This window comes from Leopardus geoffroyi, chromosome A1, assembly GCF_018350155.1.
Source record: "Leopardus geoffroyi isolate Oge1 chromosome A1, O.geoffroyi_Oge1_pat1.0, whole genome shotgun sequence".
NCBI lineage: Eukaryota > Metazoa > Chordata > Mammalia > Carnivora > Felidae > Leopardus > Leopardus geoffroyi.
Window position 1 is genome coordinate 86,119,096 of NC_059326.1, and position 25,084 is coordinate 86,144,179.

The 25,084-nt window shown below is 35.9% G+C and overlaps 1 protein-coding gene across 2 annotated transcripts in view; it reads right to left on the bottom strand.

Annotated features, from left to right (window-relative positions):
- Window positions 1-24,508: 24,508 nt before the first annotated feature.
- LOC123600842 (butyrophilin subfamily 2 member A1-like) overlaps window positions 24,509-25,084 on the bottom strand; it is a 135,432-nt gene continuing 134,856 nt past the window's right edge. Inside the window, exon 14 of one of the 2 annotated variants that reach the window (XM_045483282.1) lies at window positions 24,509-25,019. In XM_045483282.1, coding sequence (XP_045339238.1) covers window positions 24,798-25,019 — 222 coding nt within the window. In that variant the 3' untranslated portion in view covers window positions 24,509-24,797. The remainder of the gene's footprint in view (window positions 25,020-25,084) is intronic. The other variant, XM_045483302.1, reaches the window with a different exon arrangement.

Here is a 25,084-nt window from a genome sequence, read left to right on the forward strand (position 1 = left end):
CTCATGCTTACTAGCTGATTCCTCTCTCTGTAGTCAAGGATGCTTCCCTTTTGGAGCACTCACAGTTCTTTCCTCCCCATATCAACCCTCTGCAGTTCTTACCTTCCAAGAGTTGGTTTTCTTTTACTTGTAGATATGCTCTTGTTTTGTTCTCTCAGTCTTGATAGTGATTTCTTGGATGTCCAGAATGATTTGTTATTTATCTAGGTGTGTTTGAAGGACTAGGCAGGCTTAGAGGAGTCACCCTACAACTCTGTCATTTACTCTTTTCTCATTTTCTTATTTTTAATTAAAACAGAGTTTCAGGCCTTTCAGCACAATGAAATTGTATCGTGTCTTGTGTAACTGGAATAGTTATGTTTGGAAAATTATTTTTGTCATGAATTTCCTCTTTGCCCTGAATTTTCCATTTTCTAAATCTTATTCTACAAGACAGTTTATTGTTAGTGGAAAGATGCATCCATATGATAGATGCCTTTACCCTTTAGCATTTATCAATGCCCTCTAGCTAAAGGTTACCAGGAAAACACCTGTAATTGAGCGAGGTGGGTATATTACTCACTGCAGTAAGGGAAAATACACATTGTTGGGAACTGTGAAGTGTCTGAGTGAGGTAATATAAATGACAACACTTATAATTATTGTTGAAATTAGGTACACTTATTATTATTACTATTACTATTATTATTGTTTTATAACAAGAGTGAGAAAGTTTTCGTGATCATTGTTGTAATGGGTTACATTTAAAAGGCATTTCAAGCTCATTTCCCCCTCTTTGGTACTTTAAAAACACCAAATATCTGAGAAACTTTTTTTCCTCCTGTTACCTTGAAGAAAGTGAAATAGGCCTATATTTTGGCTTTTCAAGATTTCTATCTCAGGCACCAGGCATCCTTTGATACATAATCTAATTTCCAATGATATGTATTTACTTTTGCAGGCAGCATCCCAGAGGATGCATGGACCATATTCTAGCCTTTGGAAACATAATATCCTCACCCAGATATGCTCAGGGCACATGTCATAAAATGCAGCACTCCTGCATCCTGCTACCGAGTATCTCCTGGCCCTTCTGTCAATTTCAATATCCCAGGAAGAAGGCAAAGATAGGTACACTGTGTTCTTTAAATTTCAGGAGACAGACTAACCTCTTAACTCTTTCCCATATGTTTTAAGTGAGGGTCAGACAACCATACCATCTCTGTTTTTCTGGGACAGTAATTCAAAATACAACTACAGATCTTTCCTAAAACCTTCATGTTCTCTTTTGACTCCATATATTTTCCAAGCCATGAGCAGTCATATTCATGTAACCAGATTTAGTCCACCTCCTTTAAAACGCCCTATGGTGATAGAGTTGGTGTCAATTTGGAATAGTTCTCCTATTATTTTGTTTTGCTCAAATATTTCATTTTAACATTTCTTTACTTATATATTAAATATTTTATTAAAATAAACCCAAATAATCTCTTAGTAGTAGAAAGAAAATCCATTTCAGTTCAGCCTGTCATGTTATTTCAGCTACTTACTTCTGCAGCCTAATTTAAAAGCATTCTGCCCCAATTTCATCTGAGTCCTATAGATCTTCTTCTACTTTCTCACCCAGGCCCACTCTTTCTGTATTTTGCCTGTTGTTTTGAACAAAATCATTTCCACTTATGCATGTGCAAAATATCACCTTTAATTCATCACCCTCCAAGTAACAGTTTTCCTGATGATGAGATTAAAGTGAATCCACTCACTATCATTCTTTATCTGGATACCTTGATTTTCCCACACAGCATTTTGAAATTAGTAACTATTTGCCAGTGTTTTCCTGTTTACTGTCAGTACTAGGTACATAGTTGCAGTTACAGGTAGACAATCTGCAGCGCTGTAGATAATGGATATCTAAAACAAATATATATCTAGTACCTAATAAGCTTTTGTTGAGTAGATGAATCAATGATACTGTTATATTAAATTAAGTTGAAGATTGTCTTTGAAACTTCAAAACAACATGAAGGTAAAATGGTGAAGAAATGAGTGACTGGAAGACATATTCACTTGAAGATATTTTTTGGAGTGTACTGTACATAGTACAGGTTTAGAACTCTCTTTTTCAAAGCCGTCATTATTCCTTAGGTTTGGGCCATATTAATAGAGTGTGTGCTCCTACCAATTTCCTGGTGATGAAGAGTAAAGCCCATATTTTCTTCCACCTCAAACCATGAAGGAAGGAGAAATCATACCTATCAGGGATCAACTGAGAATTAACTTTCCTTCACAACTTGCACAAATATGTACTTTATTTGGATATTTTATTTATGTTCTGTAGATTTGAATTGTCATCAAATAAATTCTACAGCATGTAATTCCAATCAAGCAATTATTGTCCATTAACAAATAGGCATATAGGGGATTGAAATGATAAAAAGGTATAATTTATGAAATCAAAGAGTTTTTTTAGATTTATTTGAAGGAAGAAGCACATCATTTGAATTCTAAAATAAAATATTTATATATCTGAATTATAATATTAATACATTAGATATACAAATCCCAAATTTCAGTCGATTTAAAGTAGGGCAATTTTTCCTCAGTCACAAAGAACACCTTCCTTTAATTGTCACATTAAAAAGGAGACTCTCTCAGCCTCATAATCCAGGAAGATACCAATAATTTCCAGAGATTCCTCAAGGTCAAGTGTTATCCATGGATTTTCAAGCGCTTTGTAGCCATTACTTCTATTAAAGCATAGTGTCCAGAGTACAGTCTCTGGTGGCAGCATGAGTTCTCCCTGTCTGCTGACAGAATCCTTACAAATACCTAGAGTCCAGTTTAATTCATTTTTCATACTCACTTCCCAGTAGTGTCTACCTTCAAGGAAAAGAAAAGAAAAGAAAAGAAAAGAAAAGAAAAGAAAAGAAGAGAAAAGAAAAGAAAAGGAAAGAAAAGAAAAATGCTGACTTAAAACCCAGAATAGCTTATCCAATGGATTCCTTCTTTTGGGTAGTTCCCAAGAGATATCAACTTCTTTCACACTTCTGTTGTCTTCAGACATTTGGACGGTGAACTATGCCAGGATCCAAGGTATTATTTACTATGGAAGAACATGTCAGTCTTAGCATGATCAATAATAATAAAAAACAATTAACACAATATAAAAGGGCCCTTCTTCTATCTAGAATTTTTCTGTAGTTTCTTCAAATGTAGCTGCTACTTTCCCTCAGCTCATGCTTTTTATACCACTCCATTTATCAAATTACACACTTAAGTTGAAACTGAGGATTTATGCAGAATGGAAAAAAATGAGTATATAAACATGCAGATATATTCTTGTCAAAATATTTTATGAATATGACCAGTGGTACACTGAACACTTATATGTGTCTCAGGCTGTTTGAAGAGCATTTATAAATAATTCTCATAACAAATCAATGAGATGGGAATTTTTTTTTTATTTTGTAATTGTGAAAACAAAGACTTGGAGAGGTTTGTCCAACTATGATTACTAATATCTGTCAATGTTTGGATTCAAGTCCAAGTCCATCTTATTCAACTTACAAATTAATGAGAAACAATTATATATTTTTTATTGAAATCTAAATGCTTTGGTAATTTAAAATTTGCTTTAAATCATTCTTTGAAATTTAAGCGGATTTACTGAATTACTTTTCTTAAAAGTGGCTTCACATGGGTACATATTTTCATAGATACATGAATCCAAAAATAATTTTTAAAATGGTGAAAACATAAGTACACAAGTCAGAGGTAAAATGATCCAGATATTTACCCAATTACCCAGGATTCTGTTAATATAGGCTAAAAGTACTTTTGCTGTGAAAGAAGTTCCATAGTTGTAGGTAAAAATAAATTTTTACTTATTTACTATAAATAAAATTTATTTATTTACTTAAAAATTTATTTACTTTATTACTTTATTATTTATTACTTATAATTTATTTACTTAAAAATAAATTTACTTATTTACTATAACCACAGATATAGTTCCACTAGTATTAATATAATATAAAAATAACTAAAACCATATATTAGCACTGTAAATATAGTATTATGTGAATTTAAAGACATTGCAACTCAGTTGCTAACGGGCATTTTTACAAAGTCTGATATCTAGACTGTACTTTTTTCAATTGGTAAATGTGCTTCTAAAGTTGTCTAATGAATGTGAATATTATACCAATTAGTAATATAAACTGAGAAATCTCCTAAGAATACTTACCATGCATTATTTTGTGGAACAGTATATTAATACCTCACCTTTCTTCTTCACAGTGTATTTGTGGAAATCAAATGAAAATATTTTATTTGAAATACAACAAAAGTGTAAAATATAACAAAAATGTTATGGTTCCTAATGGTAAACAAAGCTCATAAGTTTCACAATTTTTTGGAAGTCAAAAGATATCCTAAGAAGGTAGGAGTTTCCATTTGACAAATTAAAATTTTTTTTTATTTTTTTTAACTTTTTTATTTTTATTTTTGAGACAGAGACAGAGCATGAGTGGGCGAGGGGAAGAGAGAGAGGGAGACACAGAATCAGAAGCAGGCTCCAGGCTCTGAGCCATCAGCCCAGAGCCTGACCCAGGGCTCGAACTCTCGGACCGCGAGATCATGACCTGAGCTGAAATCAGACGCTTAACCGACTGAGCTACCCAGGCGCCCCTCCATTTGACAAATTAAATGAAGGGCCACCAATTGCGATCCATAAGCAACTAGTGTCATAGTGTCATTAGTCTCCATTCTAACATAGTTAAGTGGCAGCCTGCCTTTACCCCATTCCCTGTCTGCCTCCCGCTAAACCATTCCCCAATTCATTTCTGGTTCTAAAACGATGTTTGATAGTATCATTTTGGACTATAATATTCTGCTTCTGTCCATCACTGAACTTCAGAGAGCAGCACCATTTGCAATATGTAAGGAGTTATCGCAATAAACTACCCAAGAATAGACATGACAAAATGGAAATTTTGGAGAAAAAAGGGGGTGTGTTTGTGTGCTCTGTGTGAGTTTGTGTGGTTCTTTTTATTTTTTTATTTAATTTTATTTTTTTTCAATATATGAAATTTATTGTCAAATTGGTTTCCATACAACACCCAGTGCTCATCCCAAAAGGTGCCCTCCTCAATACCCATCACCCACCTTCCCCTCCCTCCCACCCCCATCAACCCTCAGTTTGTTCTCAGTTTTTAAGAGTCTCTTATGCTTTAGCTCTCTCCCACTCTAACCTCTTTTTTTTTTTTTTTTTTTAGTTTGTGAGTGTGTTGTCTCCAGTGACCCAGAGTGCTTGTTAAAAATAAATATCATTATCCAAATACTTCAGTCTCTAGTTACCTGCATACTGTCGAAGAAACTTCACTTAAAATTTAAAAAAAATAAATAAAATAAAAGTATAGTTTTGAATTCAAGATTTAACAGTGAATAAAACAGCAAAGAGATGCATGACTACAAGAAAAGTGCATGAGTCAGGGCTAGAGTGGCCATTTTCATTACTCACCTTCTCCTCCCTGGAGTTTTAACCTTTCTGAAATAATGAGATGTAGTGAGAGATTGCTTTGAAATATCTTTACATTTCTTCTTCTTTGTTTTTTCTTAATATATTTTTATTAAAAAATATTTATTAAGAAATATTAAGAATATATTTCTTAATATATTTTTCTTAATACATTTCTATCCTCACGGAGAAACTTTACTTACCAAGTAAAAAACAAGAAAATAACATTTGTAGGGGGGACGGCTGGGTGACTCAGTCGGTTAAGCTTCTAACTTCGGCTCAGGTCATGATCTTGTGGTTTGTGGATCGAGCCCCCCTATGCTGGGCTCTGTGCTGACAGCTCAGAGCCTGGAGCCTGCTTTGGATTCTATGCCTCTCTCTGCCCCCACTTTCTGCTCATGCTCTCTCTCCATCTCTTAGAAATAAATAAATGTTAATTAAAAAAAAAAAGAAAATAACATTTTTGAAATGAAAATATTGTCACTGCACATCTTTTTTGTTTAACATTTATACGTTTTACTGAGTTTCTTGGATAATATTCAAAATTGTTTCCCAGATAGCATTCAGAATTCTTAGAATGGTAAAGTGACTTTGTATTTCCCAACATTTGCTTACCTATAGCCTTGTCTGGGTTGTCTGAACCAGAGTCACCTGGATTATACTGTGTCCTCTAATAGTATCATGGGCTCACTTCCCAGCCAGAGTTTAATGCATGTTGTGCTTTGTGTTTTACACACTCTATTCCTCCCTTTTACCTACCTACATGTCCTCTTTAATACCACTACCATCATCCTCATTGCTGCTATTTTCAGCAAATCCAATCTCACTACTGTATGTGCTCATAGAATCATGAATCCTTGGATAACACTACCAGAATATTTGTTTTACATTTATTATTTAAATGTGGAATTTGCATCTGCATGAAGACAGCAACTACAAGGAGAGTTCTTCTCAGTATTTCTTAAGCACTGAGTATAAAATAAGTAGTTAATTACTATATGCACAAAAGCTGACTGCCCTCACTGAATGGGACAGATGGAAGACATGAGTCCCAACCCTCAACACCACCAGGTGATGCATCTTGTTCTTCTTCATTTATGCCTACATCATTCCTTGTCTTACAAATACTTATGTTCACTTTTTGAAAAGTAGCAGAAAGGTATTTTAGTTGCTTCTAAACATGACTGGGTCATAAATGGGGTGTCAGCATTTTATTTCTTTTTTTTTTTTTTAACATTTATTTTTGAGACAGGGAGAGAGCATGAACAGGAGAGGGTCAGAGAAAGAGGGAGACACAGAATCTGAAACAGGCTCCAGGCTCTGAGTTGTCAGCGCAGAGCCCGATGTGGGGCTCGAACCCACAGACTGTGAGACCATGACCTGAGCCGAAGTTGGATGCTCAACCGACTGAGCCACCCAGGCGCCCCAGCATTTTATTTCTTAATTATGATGAAAGATCATCAAGTGTGGAATGTATAAAAATAAATAACCCTTACCATTCACTTCTTCTGTTTTCCCTACATAAACAAAACAAAAATATGTTAGAAAGTGTCTTCCTATCCCTATTCATGGAAAATCTGTCTCAGAACCTGGTCCCCATTTGAAAACATAGACCCAGAAACTTGGTGATCCAGTATATTTCTCTGACATGGAAAGAGATATTTATTTACTGAATAATAATAACAGTAATAAATAACACAAACTAAAAAATACCATTTTGCTTGTAAATGCATGCACATGGATATAAAAGAGGATGTCACAAAAGGTCTCTTTTGCATGAGGTCTGAAAGTAGAGAAAATAGGTGCCCAGGATGTACCCATTCTTTCTAGGATAAGAGGGCAATATTAAACTGGTCTACAGAACCTCATTGTAGCACATGATCGTTTATAATACAGGAAGCTGAGAAGTCAAAAAAGAAGAAAAAAGTTCTGAGAATGGAAGATTTCCTCATGAGGTTTTTATTCTTTATCTTACCTTGGATTAACAAGGTGGTATCTTTAGCATACCCAGCTCAAGAAATGGACACTTTATGTGAACAACCATAATAACTCAAGACATGTGTTTTGGAGTTTTAGAAATAAGGGGGTGGTTTCCTGATATACACAATAAAATGTTCCAGACCATATTCTGTTTAGTCATACAGTCTTGAAAACCTCCCACATATATCTTAATTTAATCTGAAATTATTGCTGATTTGTCCTCCAGAATGAACTCTACCTACACGCTTGCAGACATAGGGTCAAATGCAATTCCCATGGATTTTACACTCATCTACATCAAACTAACCTTTTTTTGACTGCTTCAAAGAAGAGTTAGCAAATGTCTTCCCAGGGCCTGTCATGAGAAGTTTCTTTATTTTTTAAAAGTGTTCTAGTGTTGATTTATTTTTGAGACAGAGAGGAAGACAGAAAGAGAGAGTGAGTGCAAGCAAGGAAGGGGCAGAGTGAGAGGGAGACAGAATCTGAAGCAGGCTACAGGCTCAAGCTGTCAGTACAGAGCCTGAATCAGGGCTCACTCACAAATACTATGATCATGAACTGAGCCTTAGTGATATGCAAAACGGACTGAGCCACCCAGACACCCCGAGAAGTTTCTTAAGGAAACAATAATACAGAATGTTTCCTGGATGTTACCTAATTCATTTAAATAAGTACATTATCAAAATAGTTATTTATTAAACATTTGGCCAAATGTGAATATAGTACACATATGTGTACACATATGTACACATAGTACACATATGTGAATATAGGTGCCTTTATAACTGGTTTGTAAAATAACTTTGAAACCATTACTTTTATGTAAGATACAAACCTCATTAAATCTCACAATTATCCTTTTATGTAAAGTTTGTAAAATTATTTTTCCCCTGTGTATTTTGAGTATTAATCTCTCTAGGCCATGCTATGCCCCTTGTCCCTCAGCCTCGGGTCTGCTACCTCTGTTCACCTCCCTTGAAGCTTTTGGTTCCTCCAAGAAAGAGAACTGATGATAGAACAGAGTGTGGGTTTGTGGAAGGGAAGGAGAAAAACTGGTCTCACATGACAGTCATCTGTGTGCTTAGATACTCAAATGCAGACTCTTTTGGGGAGGATGTTGGTATATTCCTCAAGGTCCACCCTCCCATTCCCACCCCATGGAGACTGGGGTGTCTCCATTTCTCTCCTCATTACCACCAAGGCAGGGCCTCAGGGATTGGACTGCTGGCCCCACAGTAGAGGTGGGACCCACCTACACCAAACCCCACCCCTCTGCCCTATTAACTGCATATCTACTGGAACAGGATAGACACTGAAGAACCAGATGGCCCACCCTCCAGACCAGTGCTGCTGCATTGCCAGGATTAATTCTCAGACAATTCTTCTTATATAGATACATTCCTCCTTACTTTTCTCCTTCTTATCTATTCCCTCCTCTAGTCTGCTTACTCTGGAAGTTGGTTTGTTTGAAAAGACATATTTAAAACATTCTCTTGATACACGTTGTATACCTTCTTCTTTACTTTCTGTCTCTCTGTAATAATCAAGCCTTATAGTTTTTTTAAATGGGCAAATTTATCTTCTTTTCTTTTTCCCCCACCTCCTTCTTTACTTTCTTTTCTGTCTTCCTGGATTAAGTCTTATAGTCTCTCTGCCTGGTCAGTGTTTATTTTTTTCTACCCCCCCCCACCATCATTTCTCTCTTTGTATGTGCTCTTCCATGAGTGTCACCTCCACACTGTTTTTAGGGTTTTGTTTTGTTTTTGTTTTTGTTTTTTTGAGTGAGTGTGTGTGTGTGTGTGTGTGTGTGCATGGTTTTCTGTTTTCTGTTTACATCACAGTGGTTGGAGAAATAAATTAAACAATGTCACAACAACAGAGAGCAAGTAACACTCTCCAAAAAGCACTTACTGAACGGTCAGTCTCTGTATAGTATATAACACCCCCACACTTAATGCAGCAGTGCTCTCAGGTTCAGAGAACATAACAAGCTTTTAAAACACAAAAGGGACAGAAAACTAGCCAAAATGATAACATGGAAGTATTCTTCTCAGAAGATACCAGGAAGAAATGACAGCTAAAGAATGGAACAAAAGAGATATAAACAACTATATATATATATATATATATATATATATATATATATGGACAACTATATATATATATATATATATATATATATATGAAGAAGAATTTAGAATAATAGTCATAAGATAAATCTCTGGGCTTGAAAAAGGCATAGAAGACAGCAGAGATTGCTGCAGAGTCAAAGAACTAAAAACTAGTCATGATGAATTAAAAAATGCTATAAATGAGGTGGAAAATAAAATGGAGGTGGCCACAGTGCGGATTGAAGAGGCAGACAGGAGAATAGGTGAAATAGAAGATAAAATTATGGAAAAAGAAGAAGCTGAGAAAAAGAGAGATAAAAAAAATCCTGGGTCATGAGGGGAGAATTAGAGAACTAAGTGATTTATCAAATGTAACAATAACCATACCATAGGAGTTCCAGAGAAGAAAAGAGAGTGAAAGGAGCTGAAGGTGTACTTGAACAAATCATAGCTGAGAACTTCCCTAATCTGGGGAAGGTAACAGACATTGAAATCCAAGAGGTACAGAGAACTCCCTTCAGAAGTCACTTGAATCGATCTTCTGCACATAATATCATAGTGAAACTGGCAAAATACAAGGATAAAGAGAGAATTCTGAAAGCAGCTAGAGACAAATGGGTATTAATGTACTAAGGTAGATACCTAAGGGTAGTAGCAGACCTGTCTACTGAAACTTGGCAGGCCAGAAAGAATGTCAGGAAAGCTTCAATATGATGAACAGGGAAAATATGCAGACAAGAATCCTTTATGCAGCAAGCCTGTCACTCAGAATAGAAGGAGAAATAAAGGTTTTCCCAAACAAACAAAAACTGAAGGAAATCACCACTAAACCAGCCCAACAAGAGATCATATGGGGGACTCTGTGAGTGAAATGTTTCAAGGCCCACAAAGGACCAGAGACATCACTACTAACATGAAACCTGCAGATAACACAATGACTCTAAATCCATATATTTCAATAATAACACTGAATGTAAATGGACTAAATGCTCCAATCAAAAGACATAAGGTATCAGAAAGGATAAAAATACAAGACCCATCTATTTGCTGTCTACAAGAGACCCATTTTACACCCGAGGACACCTTCAGATTAAAATTGAGGGGATGGAGAGCTATCTATCACGTTACTGGAAGTCAAAAGAAAGATGGAGTAGCCATATTTATATCAGACAAACTAGACTAAGTTAAAAGCTATAAGAAGATATGAAGAAGGGCATTATATAATGATTACAGGGTCTATCTATCAGGAGGAGATAACAATTATAAATGTCTATGTGCCAAAATCAGTAGGACCGAAATATGTAAAACAATTAATCACAAACATAAGCAATCTTATTGGTAGGAATGCAGTAATTGCAGGTGACTTTAACACCCCACTTACAACATTGGACAAAACATCTAGACAGAAAATCAGTAAGCAAACAATGGCCTTGAATGATACACTGGACCAGATGGACTTCACGGATATATTTAGAACTCTACATCCTAAATCAGCAGAATATACTTCCTTCTCAAGTGCATATGGAGCATTCTCCAAGATAGATCAAAAACTGGGTCACAAAACAGCCCTCAACAAATATAAAAGAATTGAGATCATACCATGCACTCTTTCAGATCACAGTGCTATGAAACTTGAAATAATCCATAGGAAAAAGTCTGGAAAACCTCCAAAAGCATGGAGGTAAACCAACCAACCAACCAAACAAACAAACAAAAACATCCCACTAAAGAATGAATGGGTCAACCAGGCTATTAGAGAAGAAATTTAAAAATGTATGGAAACAAATGAAAATGAAAACACAACAATGCAAAACTTTTGGGATGCAGCAAAGTTAGCTCTAAGAAGAAAATACATTGCAATCACGGCCTATCTCAAGGAAAAAGAAAAATCCCAAATAGAAAATCTAACAACACACCTAAAGAACTAAAAGCAGAACAATAAAGACACCACAAACCCAGCAGAATTAGAAAAATTAAAAGATGAGAGCATAAATAAATAATATAGAATCAAAACAAACAAACAAACAAAAATAAAACAGTAGAACAGATCAATGAAACAAAGAGTTGGTTTTTTGAAAAAATAAGCAAAATTGATAAACTTTTACCCAGACTTCTCACAGAGAAAAGAGAGAGGACCCAAATATATGAAATCATGAATGAAAATGGATTTATTAAAACCAATCCCTCAGAAATACCAGCAATTATCAGGGAATACTATGAAAAATTATATGCCAACAAACGGGACAACCTGGAACATATGGGTAAATTCATAGACACCCACACACTACCTAAACGTAAATGGGAAGAAATAGAAAATTTGAGCAGATCTAAGAGTAGTGAAGAAATTGAATCAGTTATCAAAAATCTCCCCAAAAATAAGAATCCTGGACCAGATGGCTTCCCTAGGGAATTCTACCAGAACTTTAAATCAGATTTAATACCTATCCTTCTCAAGCTGCTTCAAAAAACAGAAATGGAAGGAAAACTTCCAGACTCATTCTATGAAGCCAACATTAGTTTAATTCCTAAACCAGACAGTGCCCCCCCCCAAAAAAAGGAGAACTACAGGCTAATATCCCTGATGAACTTGGATGCAAAAATTATCAACAAGATACTAGCAAATGGAATTCAGCAGCATATTAGAAGAATTATTCATCATGATGAAATGGGATCCAATCCATTCCTGGCCTGCAGGGCTGGTTCAATATTTGCAAGTCAATAAATGTGATACACACACATTAATAAAAGAAAGGATAAGGACCATATTGTCCTGTCAATAGATACAGAAAAAGCCTTTGACAAAAGACAGTATCCTTTCTTAATAAAAATCCTCAAGAAAGTCAGGATAGAAGGAACCTAAACATCCTAAAAGCCATTTATGAAAAGCCCACAGCTAATATCATCCTCAATGGAGAAAAACTGAGAGCTTTCCCCCTGAGATCAGGAACATGACAAGGGATGTCCACTCTCACCACTGTTGTTTAACATAGTGTTGGAAGTCCTAGCATCAGCAATCAGGCAACAAAATGAAATAAAATGCATCAAAATTGGCAAAGAAGAAGTCAAACTTTCACTTCACAGATGATGTGAATTCAACCTTGAAAAGCTAAACTATTAGATTGATTAACACACTTGCTAAGCTGACTTAATGCACGTAACCTTTGGCAATTATCCTAATATAAAGAAGCTTCATTCTGGAGTCCGGGCCTCATTCCAACTTGAGTATGAGGACCTTCACTTAACTGCACTTTGTGGACTCATCTTTTGTGAATCTGGCCATAGTCCCTGCAACATTTGGCATAGTTGACAGGATAAGCCATGGCAGTCTTGATGACTACTTCGGTTTACAGTCACAGAGGACCAACGCAGAATGGTAGAACAGTTAAGTCCCGGCTTTGGGATAGTGAAGTATGAGAAACTCCCAGTCTCATTATCATGAAGCTTACTATAAGTTACTTCATATTTTATCGCAAAATTCAGGAGTAAAAGTGAAAAGGGGAATTTTGATGAGCTCTGGTACTTGGTTAAAAAACGTTGCTATTGGTTTAATCCTTCTGGGAAAAAATCTTTTAAACCTTAAACAATGGGGATTAATTATGGAAACGCTTAGACATACTCATCAAAATGGAGATATCATTTCTTTAAAAGTTTGGTCTTTATGCTCTTTAATTGAGATGGCTTTACACCCTTTACAGTCTGACTCAGAACAAAATATAAGTTCCTCTAAATTAAAAACTCATCAAGAAGAAGAAGATCACTCATATTTTACATCTGATAATTTTGAGGATGAAGGAATCAAGGATATAGAACCTGAGGAAAATACTTTATCAGAATGGCCTCTGCTGCCACCCACAAATGATGACTAGAGCCAATTGTCTCTGGCTAGTCTACCTCGGGATAGAGATTTTAAGGAATATTCCCAAGCAACTGCCAAAACTCCTTTTGTTTTGGGGGAACCTCCCTGTCTTCTCTGGCTCAGCATAGAATGCCTAATTCCACTAATGGAAAACCAAAACAAGACAAAATAAATAATACAAAACAAAACAAAACAAAAATCGGTATCTACTCATGCATTTGAGTTGACAGACTTTAGGACCATGTAAACTCTTTTCTCTTCCCTTTGTGCCTTTCTGCCTTCAGGCCTCTTGACAATGACAACTAACCTCTTCTTTGAGGTAAGAATGTACACTGTAAAAAGTTAAAAAACAACAACAACAAACTCCTTAAAGTTCAAATTTCCTTACTGGTTCCACGGGAAAAAATTAACAATGGTAAACTTTTAAGGGGACACAGATAAAATATTATTAAGATAGGTGTATCTCTTAAATTATAAAATGTTATTCTACTAGGTTGAGATGAATGGAATTTTAAAAATATACTGGTATAAGGTTAAAATTCCACTTTTCTCCCGGTTCAAAAAACAAAGCTTTCTTGGACGGTTCTGCTAAGACAATGTAAACAAAGTTGTTGTTTGTTTTTCTTTTCTCTTTGCCAAAAAAAAAAAAAAAAAGCTTTAGGTTTCATCTTTATCAGGTCTTTGATTTCTTAGGTAAAACTTCTAAGTGTTAAAGGAGCTAAGTTTTGCTAAAAATTATATAATGCTATGGATTCGCCTTTAGAATCTTTTATTGACACATTGGTTAAATAAATACAATTTTAAGATTTATAACATTTTATAATCCTATTTAAGATATGCTTTAAATAACATCCTAAGGTTATAACAAACTTCCCAAGATGTAAATAATAAATAAAACATATTTAATATTTAAACTAATTAAGTTTATTAAATCTGTCTTTAATGTTATTAACATTAAATATAGATCTTTATTCTACTAAGATTTATCAAAGGTCAAATAAACTCACATTATCTCTCTTCCAATCTGTTAACAGAAGGATGACTTAAAGTAATGGTTAACTTTGTTTGCCTCATAGTTTTCATGGATAATTGTTAAGATAGCTTTCAAAGTCTTTGGTAATCTAAAACATTTAAGTTTTGTTTGCATGATAAATTGAGATAAATTCATTGGATATCTAATGAGGTAAAAAGCTAAAACACTAATTACTAAATATGGGCCTTTGGGAAAATGCACAATAGGCCTTATTTTTGGACGGAGTAGACTTACACTTAAAGGTATTCATATGCATTCTGATGTTTTTGATTATGATTGTGAAAATGAAATTCAAGTTATGGTATCGGCTGATAATCCTTATACTATTCAACCAGGAGATAAAATTGCTCAATTACTTATTCGTCCTTATATAGAGGGCCAAAGCAATCCCGTTATCAGAACTGGAGGTTTTGACAATGCTGGAAATTATATTGGTGAACTTTTTGAAAAATCCTTGCCCCAAAATACATCTTAAAATTAATAATAAATCTTTCATCAGATTAATAAACACTGCAGCTGACATTACCATCATATCTGAAAAGTTTTAGCCTTCATTGTGGCCTGTTGAAAACATACCTGTAATTTTTATAGGACTTGGCTCCTTAGGGGGGAATAAAAAGAGATTAATAGATTATGAGATGTAAAGGGCCCCAGGATCAGATAGCGACTCTTAAACCCTATGTGACTAACATTGCCATTAATCTATGGCGTAGAGATTTACTTCAACAATGGGATGCATATATTAATATCCCATTCACATCTACAAAATAAAAATATAATGTGTGCCATGGGATATGACCCACTGAAGGGATTAGATAAAAATCAACAAGGCATTAAAACACCCCTCAATATTTTCCCCAAATATAAAGCCGCAGGGCCAGGATATCCAAATTTATCCTAGTGGCCACTGCCAAAGAACAAAAATATGTGCTCTCTTTAAAATGGCTTATTGATGAGCCCATATGAAGAGAGCAGTAGTCACTTTCTCAAGAAAAACTGGCAACTTTAAAATCTTTAGTTTCTGAACAATTAGAAGAGGGACATATTGAAACTTCAACTAGTCCCTGGAATTCTCTGTTTTTTGTTATAAAAAAAAATCTGGAAAATGGAAAATTTCCTGACTGATCTCTGAGCCATAAATAAAATCATGCAACCCATGGGGGCTCTACATACTGGCCTTCTGATGCCTGCTGCTATCCCTCAAGATTAGAAAGTTATAATCATTGATCGTAAGGATTGTTTTTTCTCCATTCTCTTAAACCCTAAGATTCAGAAAGATTTACGTTCTCCATTCCTGTAATTAATCATGATGAGGACATAAGCAGATTTCAATGGAGAGTTTTACCCCAAGGAATGTTAAATAGTCCCTCTCTTTGTCAGCTTTTTGTTGCAGAACCTCTCCAATATTTATGATCTCAACTTCCTCATACTAAGATTATCCATTACATACATGACATCCTATTAGATTTACCTGAATGACATGATTTACATGCACTGTTTTTAGCAGCTAAGGCAACCCTCTCAAAATATGGCCTTATTATTGCAGAAGACAATATTCAATTTGAAGATCCCTTTTTCTATTTAGATCAAAAATTAGTACAAAATTCAATAATACCTCAAAATGTTCAAATTCATAGAGATACCTTGCATACTTTAAATGATTTCCAAAAATTATTAGGAGACATTAAGCGGCTACCTCCTACTCTAGGCATACCTACTTATCAACCGGCTCATCTTTTTGATGTACTTAAAGGGTATTCCAATTTAAATAGCCCTAGAGAATTAACTCCTGAAGCATCCCAAGAATTACAATGGATTGAATAAAAAAATGCTTCCAGTCAGTTTACTTGAGTTAACCCCTCAATACCTGTTTCCTTTTTAATTTTACTATCACCTCATTTTCCTACAGGAGTATTTTGGCAGGCTAATGGAATCATAGAATGAATGTTTCTTCCTTTTTTTTTTAACATGTATTCATTTTTGAGAGTGAGAGAAACAGAGCATGAGTGGGGGAGGGGCAGAGAGAGAGGGAGACATAGAATCTGAAGCAGGTTCCAGGCTCCAAGCTGTCAGCACATGGCCCAAAACGGGGCTCAAACTCATGGACTGTGAGATCATGACCTGAGCTGAAGTTGGACTCCTAACTGACTGAGCCACCCAGGCACCCCATAGAATGAATGTTTCTTTCCAACAAAGCCTTTAAAAATTATCTACATGTTTAGACAAAATAGGAATGTTAATTTTTAAGGGTCAGGAAAGACTTAAGGAAATAACAGCCCTGAGACAATTATAGTACCTCTGTCTCAAGCAAAATATCCATGGCATATTGGCAATGCATTTCACAGCCAACTGGAGTTGCAGATTATATAGATAATATAGACAACCGTTATCCTAAATCCAGATTAATTGAATTTTTCAAAACCACCTCCTTCATCATGCCTCGAGTTGTACAATCGGTACCTGTAAATGAACCTAATTATTTCACAGATGCCAACAAATCTGGTTATTCTGCATATTATGGTCCTACTTCTAAATATATAAAATCCCCACATACTTCAATACAAAAAGCTGAACTCATTGTCATATTTCTATTGCTTCAGGATGTTCATTCCTCCATCAATATCTTAATGGATTCAGTCTATTCTAAACAAATAATTGAAAATTTGGAAATCATTAATATTTATTCAGATGGCTCAGAATTGTCTGACTTATTTTTTCAGGTCCATCATTGTCTCCAACACTGATCCCATCCCATATACATTACTCATATATGATTTCATTCTGGCCTCCCCAGCTCCTTGACAGAAAGAAACGCTACAGCAGATCCCTTATTGGCAGCTCCTGTTATTACAACACAAGATTTTCAAAGTCTGACTCATCTTAATGCTAAAGCCTTAAATAAATGCTTTTCTATTTCCCTTACCAAGCTAGAGAAATTATCACACACTTCCCCACTTATAAGCCTATGGTCACTCCTCCCTACTTTCAGGGGGTTAATCCCAGAGGTCAACAGCCTAATGATTTATGGCAAATGGATGTTACTCATATTCTGCAATTCGGTCTCCTTGCATATGTACATGTATCAATAGATACATATTCTGGTTTTAAATTTTTTTTTCAACGTTTATTTATTTTTGGGACAGAGAGAGACAGAGCATGAACGGGGGAGGTGCAGAGAGAGAGGGAGACACAGAATCGGAAACAGGCTCCAGGCTCCGAGCCATCAGCCCAGAGCCTGACGTGGGGCTCGAACTCACGGACCGCGAGATCGTGACCTGACTGAAGTCGGACGCTTAACCGACTGCGCCACCCAGGCGCCCCCATATTCTGGTTTTATATGGGCTACACCTTTGTCAGTAAAAACAAAAACAAAAACAAAACAAACAAACAAAAAACATGGCCATGTTATTCAACATCTTTTAGAAGCATTTGCCACAGTAGGACTCCCCTGGAATCTTAAAACTGACAATGGCCTGGCTTATAGTTCTCACACTTTTCTTATATTTTATCAAAAATGGAGCATTCATCATACTACAGGCATTCCTTATAATCCACAAAGTCAAGCCATTATTGAACATACCAATCGTACATTAAAAACCATGTTACAAAAACAAAAACAGGGGGATATGGCCTTGAATCCAAAGAGTTAGTTAATGAAAGCATTTTTTACACTTAATTTTTTGGATTTAAGAGGTGAACAAGAGATCACCGCAGCTGAAAAACATCACACGGTCTCTAATACCAGACCCTTTTCACAACCAATATTTTGGAAAAATGATGATAACAAATGGTGCCCTGGGTATGTTAAATTGTGGGGTCGAGGATTTGTTCTTATATCCACAGATAACAGGGATATCTGGCTCCCAGCCCCGTGATTAAAACCACAATATGAACAAATGGGCAAAGAGAAAAAGATTCGACAATTTTCGACCACTGGAGAAAGGGAAGAATTAAGCCTGGAATGGGAGATAAAAAGAACAGAAAAAAAAAAAACAACGAAAGCCAAACCTCCATCATGGGGACAGATGAAGATGACTCAAGAAGCAGAACAGATCCTGCAAAAAACAGAAACACCTAAGAGTTCTACTACTCTGTTTATTGCCATGATGTCAGTTCTTACATTAACCGTGAGTACTGAAGACAATCACACATATTGGGCTTATATTCCAAATCCACCTCTTTAATAGATTAATTACATGGGATTATCCCTCTTCCCAGTTAATGTAAATTATTCGCTCTGGTTGCCTGGACCTTATGATAATAGAGGCCCACTTAAACCAGAAGAAGAAGGAAAAGTAATCCCTGAATATTCTGTAGGTGCTTTGGAACAGGTGACCAGTGTGTTACATTTCGTTCACAGGCATGGATAGCAGAAAAACCCAATGGGACTAATGTCTCTATATTGTATTTACTATAGGGAATCTCCATGAGAAGTCAAAGAATTACATACAATCACCCTCCTAAATTGCCTCGATGTCAATTAAGAAAGATCATAAATCCTGAGGAATGGGTTAATTGGGAGATCTGTAGAGGAGAGGTTGGTAGAGTTCTTCTTAATACTTCCAAAGGAAGCATTATTAATTGGGCCTCTGTAGGCTCTGCTTGGACCAAATACTCCAAAAAAGAGCTCTGATGGTGTTGATATCAAGATGACAGGATTTCAGATGTAACATCTGAACCCATTGGATGGCAGGAAGGAGGGATAACTTCCCCCAGACCATGTTTACCTGATGAGCCAGTTCATTCAGAACTTTGGAAAATTGGTACTGGATTATTGAGTATGGCTGCTTGGAAAGGTACTTAATGAATGTTTCAAATAAATTATCCATCTCCTTTAGATTAAATGAAACTCATAAAATTCAAGCATGTTTCAGACTTCCTTTTCTGTTTGTGTTAGGTATGCCTCTTTGGGACCCTGATAACAATCTTCTTACTTGCCATAATTGTTCCTTTTATACTTGCCTCAACTCTACTATCTCTTTTAACTAGGAAAAACAAAACTTATATATCCTTAAGGCATGTAATGGGGTTTGGATGCCTATAATCACGGATCGGTCTTGGCAACACTCCCCTGAGATGTTTCCAATAAATGAAATATTGAAACCTGTCTTACATTGCACCCAACAGCTTGTAGCTTTACTGGTAACTGCTGTACTTGGGTTATAGCTATTACAGCTACAGCAGCAACAGCTGGCTTTGTGCTTCATCAGACTATACAAACCACTCACATAGTACAAAACTGGCATCAAGAGTCAGAAAGGCTGTGAAACAGCCAATGGCTAATTGATAGCCAAATAGCCAATTATCTGATTTACAACAAGCTCTTCTTTTTCTAGGAGATCAGTTGATTAGTTTACAACAACAGGTAAAACTTCAATGTGATTGGAACATAACCACCTTTTGTGTCACCCCCCCCCATGTATATAATCAGTCCAAGATATCATGAGACCTGTGCATCGACACCTTCTTAATCAAGGCAACACCTCTGCTGATATAGCTCAATTGCAAAAGGACATCTATGAAACATTCAAAAATAAACTTGAGATGACTTCTGGTGCTCCTCTATCTGCGATAACTAATCAAATCTCAGAATTGAATCCAATGAATTATATAAAACCCTTAAGCGTTTCTGCAATTGGTATTTTTATATTAATCTTTGTCTTATTACTTTGCATATACCTAGTCTGGAGAACAGGATGGCAATGAAGCTAAGAATATGCCTCAGGAGCCTCTGTTTTTGCCCTCCAGCTTTACCAAATGAAAGAAAAAGGGAGAGATGGGGGAGAAGCAGGAGAGAAGTATCAAAAGAAAAGACTTCAAAAGGGAAGGGCTAGAGAATGTGAAAGGCCTTAGGACATGTTTACATAGCTGAACACTGCTGAGGATGTTAAGGAACACCTAGAGCCATTAACATTGTCCAGGGCCAGATCCTTCTTCACACCTGACCCTTCCTTGTGTTATAGAAACCAATTAACTTGAAATTCAATCTTGAAAAACTAAACCATTAGACTGATTAACACACTTGCTTAGTTGACTTTATGCACATAGTCTTTAGCAATTATCCTAATAAAAAGAAGCTTCATTCTAGAGTCAGGGCCTCATTCCAACTCGAGTATGAGGACTGCACTTTGTTTGCAGACTCATCTTTTGTGACTCCGGCCATACGGCTGCAACAGGTCCTTTCTAGTCTTTGTTGTTTTTGGTCTTTTTTGTTTTGTTTCATCTTTTCTCAACTAAAAGAATCCCCCTTTAAGTTTCTTTCAAGGGTGGTTTAGTGGTCACAACTTCCTTTAGTTTTTGTTTGTCTGGGGTAACTATCTCTTTTCCTCTTTTGAATAAAAACTTTGCTGGGTTAAGAATTCTTGGCTGCATTTTTTTTTTTTTTATCTATTTCAGCAGGTTGATTATATCTATCCAATACTTTCTGGCTTGTCAAGTTTCTGTAGTTAAGCCTGCTGCACACCTGATTGGACTCCCTTATAGATTAAGAACTTCTGTTTCTGTCTTGATGCTTTCTTAATTCTTTCCTTGTCTGTGTGTTTTGTGAATTTGACTATGCCATGCCTTGCTAATGGTTAGTTTTTGTGGATTCTACTGGGAGTTCTCTGAACTTCTTGGATTTTGATGTCTGTGTCCTTCCCCAGCTTAGGAAAGTTTTCCATTGTAATTTTTTCACATAAACCTTCCGCTCTTCTTTCTCTCCCTTCATCTTCTGGGACTCCTGTGATTCGGATGTTATTTGTTTGTTTGTTTGTTTTAATATTTATTTTTAGACAGAGAGAAAGAGATTGTGAGTGGGGCAGGAACAGAGAGATAGGGAGACACAATCTGAAGCAGGATCCAGGCTTCAAGCTTTCAGCACAGAGTCCAAAGTGGGGCTCGAATGCATGAACTGGGAGATCATGACCTGAGCCGAAGTTGAACTCTTAACTGACTGAGCCACACAGGTGTCCCTTCTTTTTTTTTTTTTTTTTTTTTTTTTGTTATTTATTTTTTTATTTTTTTAAAACTTTATTCATTTGGATGTTATTACTTTTTAATAAGTTATGGAGTTATCTAAGTCTTGTATCATGCTCTTTTAACTTTGTTTATCTCTTTTTTTCTGCTTCTTTATTCTCCCTAAGTTTGTCTTTTATGTCACTGATTCACTGCTCTGGTTCATCCATCCTTGCTGCCGTGGCATCCATTTGAGACTACATCTCAGTTATAGCATTTTTAATTTCATCCTGAATAGATTTTACTTCTTTTATCTCCACAGAAAGGGATTCTATACTTTTAGAACCTCTGCTTATATTTTTATAATCGTGGTTTTAAATTCTAGTTCAAACATCTTGCTTGTATCTATGTTATTTAACCTCCTGTCATTTCTTTGTGTTCTTTCTTTTGGGGTGAATTCCTTCATTTTGTCATTTTGGAAGAAGACAAAATTTATAAAATGAAAAGTAAAAGTTAAAACAAAACAAAACAAAACTCAAGTAAAGGAAAATAGATCATTTGTGTGTTTTGGTCTGCTTGCTGAAGGATGTTAGATAGAATAAAGAAAAAAGGAAAATTACAGAAAGAAAAGAAAAAGAAAAGGAAAGATAAATTTTATAAATTAAAAAAGTATATAATAAAATATAATGAAATTAAGTAAATTGAAATAGAATTAAAAAATACAGAAAAAAGTACAAAAATTATTTTTTTTCACATTTATTTATTTATTTATTTGAGAGACATAGAGAGACAGAGTACAAGTTGGGGAGGGGCAGAAAGAGAAGAAAACACAGAATCTGAAGCAGGCTCCAGGCTCCAAGCTGTCAGCACAGAGTCTGATGCAGGGCTCAAACTCACAAACCATGAGAACACAACCTGAGCTGAAGTTGGACGCCCAACTGACCAAGCCACCTAGGCACCCCAGTAAGAAAATTATTAAAAAAAATAAAAAAAAAAAAACACAGATTAAAAAAATAAAATATTTTTTCTCTATCTGTATCCAAGAAAAGGAATGGGAAAAAAAGGAGAAATCCATTTTATCATAGAAAGAAGCAAACAAACAAACAAAAGAAAACAAAGGAAAAACAAAACAAACAGAAACCTGAATAAATGAACCATCTAACAGAATGAAACCTGAAATGAAGTTACATCCAGTTTCCCCTAGAACTAAAACTATGAAGTACTCTATAGTCTCTATACTAAGCAGGTTGGTGGACTTGTGTTGTGTTCTAGAGGATGTGCTTGGAAGGGGCAGTGCCAGAGGTTCAGGGATTGTTGTAAATCACAACACATATCTCATGCCAGATTTCACCTCACTCTGACATCTTGGTCCCAATTGTAGCAAATGTGGATGCTTTCTGAGGTCCACTGGGAACTTTGCCTGTGGGGAGGCTAGATAGCCTCCAGCAAATGCTCTCCATGCAGGGAGAACCACTTTTCCCTGTGTGACACATGCAACCCTTGGAACCTGCTTCCTGTTCCTGGGGATTCACCCTTTTCCTTCACCAGAATGCCACCAGCCACTGGGCTCCAGAACTTCAGACTCTGTGCTCCACTATTCATAGAATCTTAGTGGTATTTAATCCCTCTCCTTTCTTCCCATCAATGGCTTTGAGGAACACAATATTGTTTAGTCCCTTATAAGTGTTTTCACTCTTTAGCTTTCTTTCCAGCTGCTTTCAGGGAGAGTGCTTTTTCTGCACTCTCCCAATGTGCCACACTCTCCCCCATTTCTCTTTTCCTGTTGTCTCTCCACAAAAACAACTCCCTACCCTCTGAGGATTTCTCTCCCCCCCTGTTTACCTCTGCACCACTTACCTGCCGATTTCTGTGGCTCAAGTGTTGCAGATTGTTGTGTCAATCCTCAGATCAATTTTCAAGGCGTGCAAAAGCCTCAGAACAATTTCCGAGGTGTGCTGATCTAGTTGTGTCTTTAGGGACAGAGACAAGCTAAGAGCATCCATGCTGCTCCACCGTCTTGGACCACATTCCTAAATTTTATACTTTATAAGTATATGCAAATTTATTCAATCCATCCATATTTTGATGGACACTAGAATTTTTACCACTTAGGGATTCTTTAAACAATATTTTATAGACATCTATATACTTGTTTCTCATTGCCTTTAAAAATGCAATTACTTACCTTTTGCATTTAAAAGTTTAATTGTTGGGTCATAGAGTGCTTCCTCAGTTGGATAATGCCAAAATATTTTCCAAAATTAGTATAAAAATTATATTCACATGAGGACATTATATAATTTTCTTTTGTTTCTTTCCCTCACAAATACGTGTTACTCTCTGAATGTTTAGTATATGGAAACATGTTGGTTATAGGAAGAAATCTAACTGGTTTTAATATGCATTTTCCTATGGACAAAAGGTTGAATATATGTTAATTTATTTATTAGATATCTGGATTAACTCTTTCTTGAGGAGTTTTTTTTTTTTTTCCTTTTTTTAACATATTTTTCTTCATACAGGTTGAAAATACTCTTTCTCATTTTCAGGCTTCTTTCATCCTCTTTATGTTTTTTTTTTTTTTCATTAATATAATTGGCTTACTTTTTAAAAAACTTTTAAAAATGTTTTTTTATTTTTGAAGGAGAGAGAGAGAGTATGTGCGGGGTAGGGGCAGAGAGAGAGAGAGATACAGAATCCAAAACAGGCTCAGGCTCTGAGTTGTCAGCACAGAGCATGACGTGGGGCTTGAATTCACAAACCATGAGATCATTACCTGAGCCAAAGTCAGAACCTTAACCCACTGAGCCAGCCAAGTGACCCATATTGACATATTTTGATATAGTAAAAATCATCCATTTATTTTAGTGTCAGTAGATTTTGTGTCTTATTTTAAATATTCCCTAAGAGTATAACAATAGTGACTTATGTTATTTGGTAAATTCTGTATATTTTTTATATGTAAGATTAAAATACACTTAAAATTGACATTTGTTTGTGATATGAAGTAAGAAGTCATTGAAAAATTTTCCATGTGAATACCTACTTCCCTGATCATCATTTATTAAAATGTGTTCTATTTCACCTGATGCTTTGCACCCGTCCCTTGGTCCCTGGGTGTCTGCCGATCTTGCTAAGGTAGAGGGAATGAGAGCCAGCACTTTGTCCTCCTTGAGACCAGTCATGTAGTGAGCATTATATATCCTCATAGAAGCCATTACCAGGAATCACAATGAGCAATCCTTAGTGTGGGCTGCATTTTGTGCTATACACCAAAGAGCTGCATTTTCTGTTTAGGGTAAAAACCAGGTGGAGATATGTCTATAACCCATTGCCCAAAGTCTCAAAATATTTGTGTTCTCCCCCTTTTCAGTATAGTTGCCTCTATGGGAATGGAGTTATGGTGGGACCACAGAAGGATAGAGGGACCCTCCAATCAGAGACTGATAGAACTATGTATCTTTTCCATCTGGAAATGACAGATTTACTGTCCCTTAGCTGACTTCTTGGGAACATGGCCATAATGAGCCACCCAGACCTTAAAGGGGTGGCAGCACCCTCTCGCATGTCTCTCCACAGGGTAACCACCTGACACTTCCCTTCTTCCTCAGTTCTCTTAATGACCCTCAATCCTTGAAAGCTGTTTAGATTTCCTCTCATTATTTTTTTTT